At 44.0% G+C, this 14,568-nt stretch overlaps 6 protein-coding genes across 7 annotated transcripts; 2 read left to right on the forward strand and 4 right to left on the reverse strand.

Annotated features, from left to right (window-relative positions):
• The first annotated feature begins 110 nt into the window (after positions 1-110).
• Positions 111-1,685, forward strand: LOC136195907 (thioredoxin-like protein 1). Its single transcript, XM_065985388.1, has 9 exons — positions 111-431; positions 483-579; positions 638-805; positions 851-973; positions 1,026-1,095; positions 1,151-1,244; positions 1,296-1,374; positions 1,424-1,528; positions 1,577-1,685. The coding sequence occupies exons 1-9, from the start codon at positions 130-132 to the stop codon at positions 1,613-1,615; spliced, it is 1,077 nt and encodes a 358-aa protein (XP_065841460.1). The 5' UTR covers positions 111-129; the 3' UTR covers positions 1,616-1,685.
• Positions 1,626-6,629, reverse strand: LOC136195900 (uncharacterized). The gene is made up of 25 exons (XM_065985382.1): positions 6,508-6,629; positions 6,381-6,452; positions 6,208-6,331; positions 6,070-6,143; positions 5,895-6,016; positions 5,668-5,829; positions 5,449-5,613; positions 5,318-5,391; positions 5,031-5,266; positions 4,724-4,976; positions 4,555-4,667; positions 4,408-4,498; positions 4,143-4,357; positions 3,996-4,098; positions 3,765-3,945; positions 3,544-3,706; positions 3,385-3,486; positions 3,029-3,331; positions 2,943-2,975; positions 2,726-2,887; positions 2,519-2,665; positions 2,409-2,468; positions 2,227-2,360; positions 2,009-2,172; positions 1,626-1,962 (listed from the first exon to the last, which is right to left on the reverse strand). The coding sequence occupies exons 1-25, from the start codon at positions 6,625-6,627 to the stop codon at positions 1,802-1,804; spliced, it is 3,534 nt and encodes a 1,177-aa protein (XP_065841454.1). The 5' UTR covers positions 6,628-6,629; the 3' UTR covers positions 1,626-1,801.
• Positions 6,630-6,654: 25 nt separating this feature from the next.
• LOC136195913 (ras-related protein Rab-11B-like) lies at positions 6,655-8,016 on the reverse strand. Its single transcript, XM_065985399.1, has 7 exons — positions 7,894-8,016; positions 7,770-7,819; positions 7,489-7,650; positions 7,402-7,435; positions 7,160-7,353; positions 7,026-7,106; positions 6,655-6,973 (listed from the first exon to the last, which is right to left on the reverse strand). The coding sequence occupies exons 2-7, from the start codon at positions 7,807-7,809 to the stop codon at positions 6,825-6,827; spliced, it is 660 nt and encodes a 219-aa protein (XP_065841471.1). The 5' UTR covers positions 7,810-7,819; positions 7,894-8,016; the 3' UTR covers positions 6,655-6,824.
• Positions 8,017-8,022: 6 nt separating this feature from the next.
• Positions 8,023-9,685, forward strand: LOC136195909 (leucine-rich repeat-containing protein 40-like). Of its 2 annotated transcripts, XM_065985392.1 has the most exons (8): positions 8,023-8,257; positions 8,366-8,543; positions 8,588-8,736; positions 8,785-8,840; positions 8,886-8,946; positions 8,995-9,063; positions 9,114-9,175; positions 9,222-9,685. In XM_065985392.1, exons 1-8 carry the CDS (start codon positions 8,189-8,191, stop codon positions 9,421-9,423), a joined length of 846 nt encoding a protein of 281 aa, XP_065841464.1. In that variant the 5' UTR covers positions 8,023-8,188; the 3' UTR covers positions 9,424-9,685. The 2 variants fall into 2 exon arrangements, with proteins under 2 accessions (XP_065841464.1, XP_065841462.1); XM_065985390.1 differs by having other exon boundaries at positions 8,886-9,063; positions 9,222-9,683.
• On the reverse strand, positions 9,379-11,177 carry LOC136195908 (protein Njmu-R1-like). Its single transcript, XM_065985389.1, has 13 exons — positions 11,114-11,177; positions 11,015-11,065; positions 10,832-10,960; positions 10,656-10,775; positions 10,550-10,601; positions 10,434-10,499; positions 10,323-10,385; positions 10,211-10,275; positions 10,107-10,161; positions 9,956-10,052; positions 9,800-9,906; positions 9,674-9,744; positions 9,379-9,618 (listed from the first exon to the last, which is right to left on the reverse strand). The coding sequence occupies exons 1-13, from the start codon at positions 11,164-11,166 to the stop codon at positions 9,471-9,473; spliced, it is 1,077 nt and encodes a 358-aa protein (XP_065841461.1). The 5' UTR covers positions 11,167-11,177; the 3' UTR covers positions 9,379-9,470.
• Positions 11,178-11,201: 24 nt separating this feature from the next.
• On the reverse strand, positions 11,202-14,381 carry LOC136195902 (disintegrin and metalloproteinase domain-containing protein 10-like). Its single transcript, XM_065985384.1, has 10 exons — positions 14,309-14,381; positions 14,121-14,256; positions 13,930-14,051; positions 12,977-13,830; positions 12,468-12,657; positions 12,271-12,412; positions 12,102-12,209; positions 11,942-12,026; positions 11,760-11,882; positions 11,202-11,672 (listed from the first exon to the last, which is right to left on the reverse strand). The coding sequence occupies exons 1-10, from the start codon at positions 14,367-14,369 to the stop codon at positions 11,331-11,333; spliced, it is 2,163 nt and encodes a 720-aa protein (XP_065841456.1). The 5' UTR covers positions 14,370-14,381; the 3' UTR covers positions 11,202-11,330.
• Between the last annotated feature and the right edge of the window lie 187 nt (positions 14,382-14,568).

Genomic DNA, 14,568 nt, shown 5'->3' on the forward strand with positions numbered 1-14,568 from the left:
TCGCTTCCAAACGGCTCATCGTCAAATACGACTCGTCAAAAGCCTAAAACAAACAGAGAAATAGGTGAAATCAGCTTGGGAACTTCTCCTTTTACTGGAAGAAGATTCGTTCGATTCGTTGTCGTCGCAATGGACGCTTTCACATCGTTCCACGCCTTCTTCGACTCGTCGGCAGTTCCCCACACACCAGATCGATGCGAAGCGTACACAGAACCGGCAGCCAAAGCCAAAGCAATCGACTTCTTGGTGAAAGCAACGACCGCCATTGCGCTGAGCGTGACGCAGGATGACGTAGACAAACCGACTGACTCCCCGTACATTTTCGTCATGTCTCAAGGAAGAGTTATTGTCGTTGCAAGCGATGCCGAATTCCTACCGAAAATGACGACAGCTGGAAGCAAACTAGTCGTCGTCGACTTCTCGGCAAGTTGGTAAGAAGTCGAGGCCCCTTTTGAGGATCCTCGTCCGACGAAGTCGCCTAGGTGCGGTCCTTGCAAGCAAATCGCCCCAATATTCGCACAGCTTAGTCTCAAATATCCCACCGCCGTCTTCCTCAAAGTCGACGTAGACGAATGTCGAGTAAAAAAACTAAAATTCTCAAAATTAGTAATTTCCCGTACGTGACGTAACATTCCAGGCCGTCGCCGAACAATACGGCATACGAGCCATGCCGACGTTCCTCTTCTTCAAAAACCTCGTCAAAATCGATCAACTACAGGGAGCAAATGCAGGAAAACTAGAAGAAATGATTAAAAAATATATCGGAGACGAAGAGGAAGCGGAAACGAGCGGCGTTCCCGGACATGTAAATAATAAATTAAAAATTAAAATCTTTTAATTTAATTAGTAGATCGATTTGGGCCCCCTATTGGCTAAAGAGGGCTGTGAGTGTCTGAACGAAAGCGACGATCATCCCTTTGAAGGGGCCCTTCAAAAAGGAGGGGGATATCTAGAGAGTGACTGTGATGAACAGGTATAGGGGCTTTTATATAGGGAAAAGGGACCTCTAAGGGGATTTTCTTTAGCTTCTAATCGCTGTAGCGTTTAATCAACCCGTCAAAATTCACTCTCTCAAAATGTACACGGCCAATTTACGTGAGACTTTTATTAATTTCGATTAATTATTGATTTTTTGGATATGTTTTCTCAGAAACTGCTCCTAAGACGTTGAGAATCTTTATCAATCAACCTAGCACGCTAGACTTTGATTCGGCGGAGAGAAACAAAGCCATACAGGAGATTACGTCAGCCTGATGACGTCACTCAATATACATTAATTAATATTTTCTATTTAGATTGGCTCCTGAGCATTTATCCGGAAGTAAGTTAATATCTCTCAATTACGTGCGATTTCAAAACGTCAATAATATAACAGTGAGAAATATAGATTGTCATTAATTAATCTAATTAATTTTTTATATAGATATTTGTGAAAGATAATCAGGGTGGTGAAGAGGTGACCCGGATTAATTACATTGCCTTTATAGGAAGCCCATTGGATGCAGTGAAAATGAACGAATTCAAAAGAGTAACCCATTTAATCAAATTAATTAATTTAATTAATTAATTAATATAGGTTGCCGGAAAAGCGGGAGAGGGAGAAAGTCTGCACTAGAACTGAAAATACAAACACTTTTTGTTGAGTACACTTGCGTTTATATTCAAAATAAATGTTGTTACCCGTATGTGCAAATGTATTGGCCCGTCGAAAATGATTATCAAATCGATATTAACGCATTTATTGGTTAATATCAATTTTTTCAGCAAAAACCCCTCCTACCTCTTTTTTCTATGTTTCAAATTAAGAAAATGCGTTCTCGCTCGCTTTCTTTACTGCTCCCGTAAGAAGATTGTGTCTCGTTTTAATCCAAACGTCTATTTTGCCGGAAGACAGCACTTTGCCGTGAATAAGACACAAGAGATTGGTCGAGAGAAAATTGCCTGCAACGATGCCTTCTTTCCCTGCGAAAAAATCAATAATTAATTATTGGATACCCCTGAGTCTTGCCTATGATTTGTATGGGATGGAGATTGAGATTTTCCTTCGCCTTGTCCATGAAATCTTTCGGATTTTGAATTTTTGACGTGCCAATATTCAGTTTGGCGTCGTGAAACGAGTGGCCCTTACTCCAAAGTTTCCCAAATTCTGCCGTCGTCATGTCAACGGCAGGTCTACCCGCGAAAAAATTCCAAAAAAATCAAAGCGGAATTTTTCTATTGGATCACCTTAGCAAATCGCTAATTTCGAGGGGAAACGCGAAAAACAATCTCTGCTGCGTAGCGTCCCGGATGAGAATTTCTCCGCGCAAATTCATTTGTAAGTCTGGGCTTTGAGCGCTCAGTTTCAGAATGTGAACACTCTAAAAAGTTCCCGTTTGCGTTTTTTAGATCAATAATCGCGCTTATACCGTAGCGAAACTGGCTATCTCCTTTTCCCACTCCAGTTTATCCTCCCCGTCTATCGTCGCCTAGCAACGCTACTTAGCAACGCTTCCCTCATACCTTTTTTTCTCTATACCTTAAACGATCCGGGAAGTTCGAGCTGAACGCGGACACTTCGCAGCGAAGACGATTTCTGATTGGTCAAATAGAAAACGATAGCTAATTGAGAGGGCATGAGAATTTTTCGGCACGTGACTCGAAGACACGGATCGTGGCAGACATCCTTGAAGAAAAAAAAACGCGTGAAAAAAAGTCCAAAAATCGCCTCTTTTCATAATCTAACTTGATTATCTTTTGTGGCCACCGGATAGTCACGTAATTCTTCGGGTATGCTAAACGAGGTTAGAGGCGTCTGGCTCTCCAATAGGAGTTGTTTCGAAGCGTCTTCCGGCGGCGGAGAGCCCGTCTTTTGCATGAAGGAAAACTCGAAACCTTCGCTAGGAGTCTTACGTAGAGAAGACGATTTATAGAGAAGAATAATTTATTAATAATACCAGTACCTTTTCTCGCGATTGTGGCTCTTGTATCATTGGCTTATGCGGAGAAAATGACTATGACTCGAGAGAAAACGACGTATTTTTAATACCTTTTCTTGTGGCTCTTGTATCATTGGTTCTATTGCTAAGAGAGAGGATTCCGCGACAGGAGGAGGAGCAGGAGTTGCGCTCAAGTCAAGCCCCTCCAAATCCAAAAGCAAATCGACCGAAGACGAAGGAGGAGGAACGTCAGCAGAACGAGACTCGGACGTCATCAAATCGGCGTCCAAACCCAACCCATCAAACGAAACAAGCGCGGAAGAAGAAGCAGAAGAAGCAGAAGAAGCCGGAGGAACAACGCGAGAAAACCCTTTCGCTTTCTTTGCCCCCACCGGCTTCAAAACCTTATCCTTCTATAGGAAAACCCGCTCACCTTAGCCTCTAAGCCCCGTGGAGTCTCTCTTACCTTTACAGAGCCCTTAGGCGATAGCTCAACCCCCCCAAACAGCGCCGAAGCGAGCGCCTTCTTACGCGTCTCCTCCACACTAACTTCGCCCTCATCAACGTCCTAAGACCCCGCGACTAAGAAACTAATACAATAAAAGCCCCCTTTTCCCTCCTTCACTTTTTCCTGCGGCGTTTCCTCGGCAACGTCGGTCTCCAGGGCGACCGCGGGAGGGGGAGTCGGTTCGGGTTTTCTCTCCGGCGCAGGAGAGGATCCCTGCGTTTTTCTAGCGTACCCCGTTCGGCCCCAAAGTCGCGGCGCTTTTAAACCCACGGCTTCGACTCTAACGCATCCAAAAAGTGCCCCTGTTCTATTGTCTAACTTAGGGTTTGGAGTCTTACTTGGGCTCGTTTTGCGGTTGCGCAGGTTCGCTTGAAATATCGCGCTCTTCTCGAGAAGCGGGAGGCGACGGAGGCGACGGGGCGACGACGACGGGTTGTAGGGGTACGGAGGAGGGTTTAGGCGGGGGAGCGTAGGGGAGAAAATTGAGCGCGGCCGCGTGGGAAACGCTACTCATCGATTCTAGGCGCGCGCGGATTTTTAATTACTTCTATATTTAATTAATTAATTACCTTTATGGTGTTTTCGTCTCTGCGTTGCCGGCTTGTAGCGCGACGCGCCTCGGACGAGCGAATCGGCGACGAATTGATCGAGAAACGACAGCGAAAAATCGACCTCAAGAAAAAAATATAAAATCAATAAAGTCCTATTTATTTTACCTCGATGTCCTCGCAACTCGCGTCGACGGGAAGCGCTTGGCTCATGAGCGTCGGATTCGCGACGAGCGCTTCTAATTCGCAAGCGCGCTGTTGCAAATCGATCGACGCCGAATGGGCGTACGATTGGCTTAGCGCGCGCGCCGATTCGGGGCATGTACCCAATTGGGAAACGACTTTTGTAACGGCTGTGATAATCCAACCGGATGTGGACGGATCTAGCGTAATTTTCACGCGTAAAAAACCTTATTTTTCTAATTAATTTTACCCGTGAAATCTCGTTGAAGTAATTCGATTAATTTTAGTAAAATATCGTCGAGATTCGAATCGTCTAACACGTACGAATATTCGCCTAAAATCTACACGCGAAAAATCAAAAAATCAATAGAGATTAACTCTAGAAAATAAATATTACCCAAGCAATGACTTGTATCAAAATATCAGGAAGACACGGTTTCTCAATTAATTCCATATAGGAAGAGACAGCGTAGAGCCGAAGCTCCGTATCAGCTGTCTCGTCATCAGACCCTTTAATTAATTAATTAATTAATTATTGATTATTGATTTTTTTATTTTAATTAAACCTTCCGCTATTAATCTCAAGAGATTGTGCGCTACTTCCTTTTGAACTAAATTCCCGCCCAATTCGAAAACGGCGTTCATTGTTGATATAAACCAGGCGTTATTTGGGGAATAACGCTCGGCGAGTTGCGTGATTCGAGCGACGAGATCCGCGCGCAAATATTGATCCACAGTCGATCGCAAATAATTAATTAAACGATCGCAAATCACTTCGACGTTGACGGGATTCGTCATTTTAAATAACAAATCCAACGTCTAATATATCGTCGATTTAATTTTAATCGGCTATTTATACTATTGATTCTTTACTTTTCGTTTCAGCGTGTCATCCGGGTCATCGAGACACTCTATGACGACCATTTGATGTTCGATCGCCACTTTGGGATCGACGGCGACGAGCGCGGTCAACGCCGTAATTCCCGTACATTTGAGATTGTTGCTCGCTTTCGACGAGAGAAAGCGACCAACTTTCTTAGCGCAACGTTGAATCATTACCGAATTGGGATATATTAGAGTCACAGTCCGTATGCATTCGTACAGAATCGCTATATTAATAATTATTATTTATCTAATTAAGGTCACGTATTTTTTTCTACCGTAATTAATTGGATTATCGGAGTCGGCTCTATCCATACAAAGGCCAATGACTTCATACATTCCCTCGCTACATCTTAATTATTTTTTAGACTCTCTCTGTTTTTTTTTTAATTTTTTTGTGCGTTCTTACTTGAGATCGTCTGTTCCTATCACCGCTAGAATTCGAAGTATTTTTATCTGAATCCACGGTGCCGGGACGGAGTGATATTCGAAATCTTTTGGAAGTTTTCGATCGATTATTTGTTTTAGTATTGCTACGAAACTCGGATTCAAATCTTTAATAAGACGGGAATCGTCCTAAAGGAATTTTTTCAATGATTTTAATTTTTGGGGGGAGGGGAAGGGGCATTCCTTTGCTAATTCGATAAAAAGCCCCAGTGAGGCTTCCATGACGCCTGGATCCTTGTCGCATAGCGCGCGCCGGAAGTCGTCATGGAGATGGGAAACGGAGGAGGGACTTTTCTTATAGAAATGATGCAAAGCGAGAACGGCTTTCTTACGTACGAGTTCCCTTCGCGAGAAAAGAAAAGATACAAAAATAGCGATTTGACACCCAAAATCAACGTTTTTTCTCACCTAGGATGCTTCAATTTCGCGACAACAGCCGACAAGACGGCGGGAATCATTTCCGACCCAACCATCTTGGCTGCGACAGTCAGAGCCATGCAATTCTCCAATACATTACTACTATTTAGATCCTGAATGAAATTAGGTGCGTATATACACTATGTATCGAAAAATATGTAGCTACTTTCTGTAGTGTATTTATCAGAAGAACGATCAGCTCGTGACCGTCGTGAAGGAGAAGGCAAACGGCTAAATATCCTACGATTTCCCGTACGTGACGCAATGATTTCCCGGAAGCGAATTTTTTTCTAATTACGATTACCGATTCGTTTTTCGAGTAAGCCGGTCTGCTGGGCGAATTTGATTGCCTGTATGTGCCCGAACGAGGCGTCGTGGCCGAGCATTTCGCAGTAGATCAGCCGAACGAGATACTCGCGAAGGAGTTTCTAGAAAAGTGGGCGTGGTCGTCGAACTGAATCGAAAATCGCCGCTTACGCGCGATATGTCCGGCTGTTTGAGTCGATCTTGAAGCATTTTGCATTCCGCGCGTACGATACGATCCTCTTCCTAAGCGATTGCGTCGGAAATCGACGAAAAAGACTCGGCCCGTCGCGAAGCTCACGTGTTTCGTTCGCGCTTCGCCGATGGTGTTCACGAGCGCTTGAAATTCTTTCGTAAAGCCGCTATAGTGCGATAGAAGGCCCGAAATGGCGCCCGATATCGAACTCAACGTCTTCTCCATCGCAGCGTAACGCGCGTTATACGAAAAACCAATATACCGACTATTTTATCAGCAAAAGCACAGAGAGACGCAAGAGGAAAAAAAAGACAAGACAACATACAGACGTCCCTAAATCGAATACATATACAGTGAGCGTCTTAATAACAACCCAAATCATCAATTACAAAGCCAGGTCCCGCCCCCCTCTCAAATTTTTCTCAAAGTGCCGAACAACATGGCAACTTTTTCTTCTTCTCCTCTTCCGGGTTCGTTGGCTGGACGACGATCGTTTGTACGTTATTTCCGGGCGTGTCGCCGTCTTCTCCCTGATTGGCTATCTGTTTCTGCGATACAATGTGATAGATTTCTATAACGAAAAAGAAAATAATTAAATACTCAATCAGTGGTGACGTCATTACCAGTGAGAATGTTCTGAAAAGCCGTCTCTACGTTCGTCGAATCCAAAGCGGAAGTCTCGATAAACGAAAGCGAATTCTTTTCTAAAAAAAATCATATATAAATAATTTCTAAAAATCTGATTTCCCGTATGTACCCGTATAGGCCTTCGCCTCCTCCGTGGGCACGGCTCTCAAGTGTCTCAAATCGGACTTATTTCCGACGAGCATAATAACAATGTTGCTATCCGCGTGATCTCGCAACTCCTTGAGCCATCTCTCCACATTCTCATAGGTCAAATGCTTGGCAATGTCATAAACAAGAAGCGCGCCAACAGCGCCACGATAATAGCTACAAAATAATTAATCAATAATCAATAATATTTATTTAGCGTCTTACGCGCTTGTGATTGCTCGATATCGTTCCTGTCCGGCTATAGGGACGACCACTTCCGTTATTTCGCACTGGGACCCCTCAAAAACGAACCTGTGTCCCATATTTGGGCTTTGATTGTCTTCCCGTCGACTTGGATGCTTCGCGTTGCGAATTCGACGCCGATCGTCGATTTCGATTCGAGATTGAACTCGTTTCGCGTGAAACGCGAGAGGAGATTCGATTTTCCCACGCCCGAGTCGCCGATTAGAACGACTGGATGAGGGGAAAGTGGATATGAAGCGCTTTTCCCTCTAAAGGGGTCCCTCTCGCGTTCCCTCTTCGCGTTCTTCGCGCAATTGGGGTCTCGGACGCGTGCGCGATGCTCGGCTTACCCTTGAACAGATAGTCGTACTCGTCGTCTTTCGTCGCCATTGTGAGAGATCTGCGCGACGGCGTAACGTTAGATCGGAAGTCGAAAACGCGCCGCTGTCAATCGAAGCGCGTCTCCCTGTGCACCTTAGTGTCGGTCGAAGCGACTGCGATGGCTTGTGGGACGAGATGAGCGAGAAAACGATGGATGCGTTCCTCTAATGAAAAACGAAAGGTTGACGCCCTCTTCGTCGATGCGCATGCGTTCATCTTTCTCAAGTCATTTTGACACCGAAACAGCTGCATTGCGGCCAACCTTTTCACTTTGCTATTGCATAACACCGCGCAATCTATAGTAGAGTAAAGGGTTCATTGGGAAGTCACAGAAGAGCGGCACAGCTTGCAACTTTTCCGTGCACGTGACCATCTCATATCTTGAGCAATGCTAAGACTTCACTGGCTATTTTGTCGCTGCTCTAATAGCAGCACCAGCCAAGAAACCTCCTATAAGGTTCGTTGGGTATACAACATTCAGTTCAAAGTATCTCCTTTTCTAATACATTTGAGCCTATCTACAGTCATAGTGCTTTACTTTTTAATATAAAACATATCAATACAGGTGGATGAGACTGGAAAAATAATAGAAGACGGCACCGAATGTGCCGTCTCTGTACGCACATTTCACAAGGGCCGCTGTTGGACCATTACTTATGCTACAGAACAGCCTGTAACTGCTATCCAACTCCACTCTATTGTGGAACAAATCGATAAAACAGCTACAAGCCTCACAATATCAGGTAATAATTTTAATTAGGTATATACAATTTAAAAAATTTTTTAGATTGTATGGTGATGGAATGTCCTGTCCTACTGGGCTCATTTCATGACCTGACTCTACTGAATTTATCTCATAACGAACTAACAGACCTGCCTTGGTCCATCATCTATCTAAAAAATCTCAGGGAACTTGATCTAACAGATAACTACCTAGTAAAAGAATCTACTTAAAAAAATTCAATAAATCAATACTTTTCTCAGACTACAGTACCCCAAAACGTTCAACATCTCAAAAATCTATCACAACTTAAACTAAAGTAAGAAAAAAATTCAAAATAGATTTAAAAAATTTGATATTCTAGCTATAACGCGATAGCCTGTTTACCAGTGAACCTCCTCAATTTACCTCTAACCGTACTAGAAGTAATACACAACCCACTCCTCTCTCCACCCCCATCCGTCTGCTCAAAGGGACTCCCAGCAATAAAATCATACCTAGAAGCGAAATCGAAGCGCGCCGACTCCCTAGCCGAGTGGACAGTAAAACAAAAACAAAAAAAGATATTTCTAAAACGATTTTCGCTCCCTAGCAACCGTGGGTTAATAACGAAAGCGCGAGAAGAGTCGAATCCCTAACGGATCTTTGCGTCAAGTAGAAAAATCAATAATAATTAATTAAAATGGAGTCCTCTTACTAGATCGATTCTAAAAAGTCGCGTGAACTTCTTGGAGGCCCAATATCTTCCCCCGCTGCTCAAGAGCCGTCTCGCTCGTCGCGAGAAGCAGAAAGCGAAGCGAACGCTCAAGATAATGAAGTGCAGCGAATGCAAACGATACTTTACGACAAACGACAACTTCGAACAACACAACTGCGACAATATCACCGTTACAAAACTATGAGACAATCACATTTTTATAATAATAATAATTATTATTTTTTTTAAATATTAAGCGAGCACGTTTTCATTCGCGAGATGACTCTGTAGCGAATCTAGAACCGATAGGGAGTCGCGCGCCGACAGAGAAATCGCCTCTTGTCGAGCGTAGCGCAACAAAACGGACGCATTACCGCACGATTTTAAAAACAAGAACGATCTATATATAAGACATAGGTGCGAGACTTTATTCTTGCGAAAATTGACTCTATCACCTGTACAGAGCGTAATGGGACGCTTCGGATTGTTTTATTAGACGTTTTAGGGTATTTACGTCTTGTATGGCCTATGGGGATATTTAATTTTTTATTGATTTTTTGGGGTACGTTTTTTTTTTGTACTTTGAGTTTGAATTCCTCTACAATTTGACGTAGATTTGCCGCGTTGGGTTTGGTATCGGCTAGCGCTGTCATACGCTGCGCCCATTCTTCGCAGAACGGGTTCGTATCTATGGATAGGGTCCTCTAAAGGGGTCCCTCCTCTAACTAGAGTCTTACCAGAGTGAGACAGCTGAAATGAATTCTGTTCTATCGTCACTAGAGACGCGTTTTCGTCGTTTTTCTCAAAGTCTAGCAAAATGGGAGTGGTGGGCGCCTTATGCAAAATCACCAAATAAGGACATAGTTTCAAACTGATTAATTATTTAACCTTTTCTTTAGTGTCTGGCTGGAGAAGAGCAGCTAAGCTGCACGTACTAACAAATCTACGAAACCTCGCGTTTTCAATTAAAAAAGAAACTATTGAAATTTTACTTCTCTATGTCCTGCCTATCCGTCTCAGTCCCACCGGAAAATTTAATAGGTGAATTCATCAAGGACTAGACTCCAACCAATAGCAATAATTATTTAATTATATATCTATTACTGAATAGATGAGAGATGATAAACTAGAGCCCAGTTTCTCCACACAGTGACCTATGTACTCAACCTAAAAATTCAATAAGAAAACCCCCTTCAAAATTGTGCACACTGCTACACTGTTTCGATGCCACGTGGCGAGCAGACGTTTCGCCTTATCAGAAATCGGATTACAACCGGAATCCTCAATAGAAAAAAATACATAAATATTTATAATTAATTGAATTATTTCACCTGAATGTCTTCCAAGATCAGTTGACAATACTCATCCAACTCAGAACAAAAACTAAAGAGCAAAGACTATATAATAAAAATATACTACTTATTGATTTTTTGCTACAGTTCTAAGCTACTCTCGGATGACGACAAGAAACAGACAACAAAGCGTTTCACGCCACCATCTCCCCATTTCTTATCCAATTTCGCCTGTAGCAAGCAATAGTAGCAAACCATGTCAAACCTGAAAAATTCAAAAAATATTCGGACATGCGTAGATATTGATTTTTTCGTGTTTACTCTGACGTAAACGTTGTTACGTTTCCACTTCCGCTATAAGCCAATCCTCGACTAAATCGCGAGTCGAGAAAGAGACGGAGGTTCAGTTCCGTCACGGACGTCGTTATGTTGCTGCAAAGAGGCGAGAATCTGGACGAGAGCGTGCTGGGAGAGCGATTCGGCTTTAGGGAAAGGGGGGCTCACTTCAGTGTCGAAGAATCGCGTTTTCCCGAGACGAATTCCCATTCTTCGACACTAGAAAGACATTATCTAGATGCATTAGTTCATACGAAATCCAAATACTCGATAGAATCGAGAGAATAGAGGGCAAACAGGTGAGAAATCGCCTCAGCCATGGTCGAAGCCAATCACGTGATAAAGCAACAGCCAATAGGAACAAACTATTCTTTCTCAACACTCAAACCAACGAAAATTCACAAATACTTTTAAATTTGGACCTGTCTAAAACATTCTCCGCGCCCTACGCTAAATAGTTGGCCCAACAAATCGACATAAAGTACTACGAGTGCCGCGTCTTCATTTCAACAGCCGCTTTCTTCCTCCTCGCCTCCTCCTCCTTCTTTCTCTTCCCGCCGCGCGGCGTCGCATGCGAACAGAGTTTTATAAACAACGCTACCAATACAATAAGTCCCAAAGCAATCAACGCGACGGCCCACGGATATTTCTTGATCCAAGCGAGCGCCGTTTCGAGCGATTCCGAACTGAATATCAAATTTTTCAATCGCGCTATGGGACCGTCCGAATCGACGAGCATGCAAAATTTGAGATGATCGCAGTAGCCTTCCGTGCCGTCGCACGCGGACCCGGGCGCGAGATGGGCTCCAACGAGTCCCGTCTTATTCTAGTGCAAGTATACAAGTATAAAACCTCTATAGTATGACTTTGCGCATGCATGCAGTATAGCACGTATATCTATATTTAAGCGTACCTTTAGCTTGAACGACGACGTGCAGACTCCTTCATACATGCAGCAGACGTGGCACAGCTCTTCTTCTTCCGTGCATAGGCACTCGGCTGCCTCTAACGCCGTGCAAATCGAGCCGGTGCATTCCTGAAAGCGTATTCTCTATTTCTACGGCGACGCGAGGCATGCAGTCTCTATATTTTTACCCCATTCACGCACAAGTTGGCCCCGTCGTTGCAATGCGTTCCGTTTTCTCTGGGAGTAGGAGTCGGGCACGTGTCACTTAGACCAGTATACACCCAAAAGGTCAAGGGAAAGACTTGTACTATATGCGACTATACTACACCGCGAGGGAAAAGAGGATATGTGCAATTTTGAGGACCGTGGCAATCGGTTTCCTTGGCGCACTGAAACTGATCCGAAGCGTTTCGATACTGGCAAGTATCCGGATCGCAGCACGGCCCATTGCCCCCGCTTTTAGTATAAGTATAGAGAACAATTTTAACTATAAGTATTATGAGCTTTACTCTCTTGCCTGCAAGTGGCGTTCCACTTGAACTGACACTCTTTTTCGTGCTGCGCCGGATAGCAGCATTTGTCGTCGCAATCTTCCGGAAAACCGCAATCGCATTCTTCGTCGTCGTCCAAAAGAAAGTTCCCGCAAATTCCAGCCTCGGCTATATATATATAAAACAATACAAACGAATGTAGAATAATAAAACGGATAGTTACGTTTCGTAAAGCAGCCTCTAGTCGCGTCTTGACCGCGTGCTACAATAACGTCAAGCATTTGACTACGACTGCACGGCGAAAATTCGTCGTTGTTATCCTCGGATCCAGTAGTCGCGCGAGCGTACATAATAAAATTTCCGCCCTTTGAATCACCCGGTACGCATTGAGTACCAGGATTTCCTTGATCATGCTAAAAAAGCAGAGGGCCAATTATTTCTATAGCAGACGACTCTACACCTGAAGCCTCCGTTAAATTTAAACCCGATGCCTCATTATTTCTAAACATTATTTCTATATAGCATTACTTCTAAACCTGAAGCCTCATAAAAATCGTCTTTGGCCGATTTTTAATTTTAAACATGGGACCTCATTATTTCTAAACCAAAGGGTTCATTATTTCTGAAGCTGAGGGCTCCTACACGACGCTGTCTCTATCTATGTGCAGTGCACGTTAAAATGACCATATACTACCTTTCAGTAGTTAAGCGAATAACGATTTCCAATCTTACATTAGATCCAAAGTTGTGTCCCAACTCGTGCGCCAGTGTCAATGACGAAACCTTCGAAGGAACAGTAGATCCAAAATTCAATCTCGTCAAAACGGCCGTATTCAAAGACTTAAACGTTCCCCCATCGAACGAGAGACTCCTATACTTCTCGCAAATTCCTCCAGCCACGGAAAACGTTGGTTCCCCAACAAAAGCCAATCCAAGAACGCCGTCATTGAAATCCCGATACGTAAACAAAATGGCAAGACAAAAGGCGTCGTGATCATATCGCGACCAGAAATCCAAAAAAGCGTTGACCCCAATAAAATCCTTTTCAAATTCGTCATTCACTGTGGGAGCATTAGGTGCTTCTGGAATATCATCATTGTTTCTCCACGCCGACAAACGACGAATTACAAATTGAATCAGATCCGGAGAACCATTATCGTTGAAATCCGTCCCAGAATAAATCCGATTGGAGTCTTGCACGTGACTCACCATAGATTTGAAAGCATCCGCTTCGTTGCCAAAGAAACGAACCAATTTTTGATCCGCTGTTAGGAAGAGACGACATTGGGTATTCTCCGTGTTCAACGCGCGTCGTTTCCGGCTCTTTTCCGGGGTCTCCGCGGTTTCCGTTTTCAATTTGTTAGCGCGCGTTAATTCCGCGCGCAAACGATCGCGCGTGGAGCACGTGGAGGCGTTGTGGAAGTCGAAGATGACGTCAGAGCCCTTGTACATGACCGAGTGGAAGTCGACGCCGCTGAAATAGCGCGACGACGGTTCTATGAAGTAGGATTCCTTGTCCACGTGAATTGCTACGTCCAAGTGCTTAGATTCGGTCAGGTGACCAAAGACGTAGGAGCGACCGTCGCCTGGGAAAATAATTTTCTTGGATAATTGATCACGTGATAAATAATTTTAAATATTTTATTAATATCACGTGAGGGAATAAACTGCATTGTACTATTTACCGTAGAGATAGCCGCGATAAATTTCTGACGTGTCGAATGGAATAGGATTGTTGCGACCGTCGACAAATGTTGCGTCGTCGGCGAAAATGCCCCGATCTGGCATTAGATGCAAGTGAAAATATCTGGTAGAAAAAAAAGGGGGCGTGGTGGGGTGGGGAGGCTTAGGCGTTTCTCCCGTTTCTCGTGCTTACCGGCCGTGCGATTCGAATTCGAGTCGAATGCGATCGTCTACGGATCGTTTCATGCGTTCGTGTTGCGCCGTGAGGTCGTTTCGGTCGAAACGAAGCGGTTCGTAGTGTCGAATGAAAGAATTGAGGCGGCGATAGGCTAAAACGGCGTCAATTCAATAAGTCGCGTGCACGTAGACGACGTCTCGTACCCGAATCGACTCCGGGGAGGAGAAGAAGGGCGAAAACGACAAGACAGAGCGAAGTTGTCATGGTTGACGCGCGCACAGGAAGACCACGCCCTGCCCATAAATAGATTTATTTATTTACATAGGAAAAAAAGTGACCTTTTTTCAGGTTCTACGCGCACGAATGACGAGTGGTGTAGCTACGACAGTTCCGTGTTTGTAAAACTTCACCTAATGTCGTGATAGCCCTAGTGTTTTTTCTCACTTGGATCTAAAGCGTGCCA

The sequence above is a fragment of the Oscarella lobularis genome, chromosome 15 (genome assembly GCF_947507565.1).
Source record: "Oscarella lobularis chromosome 15, ooOscLobu1.1, whole genome shotgun sequence".
NCBI classification, from domain to species: domain Eukaryota; kingdom Metazoa; phylum Porifera; class Homoscleromorpha; order Homosclerophorida; family Oscarellidae; genus Oscarella; species Oscarella lobularis.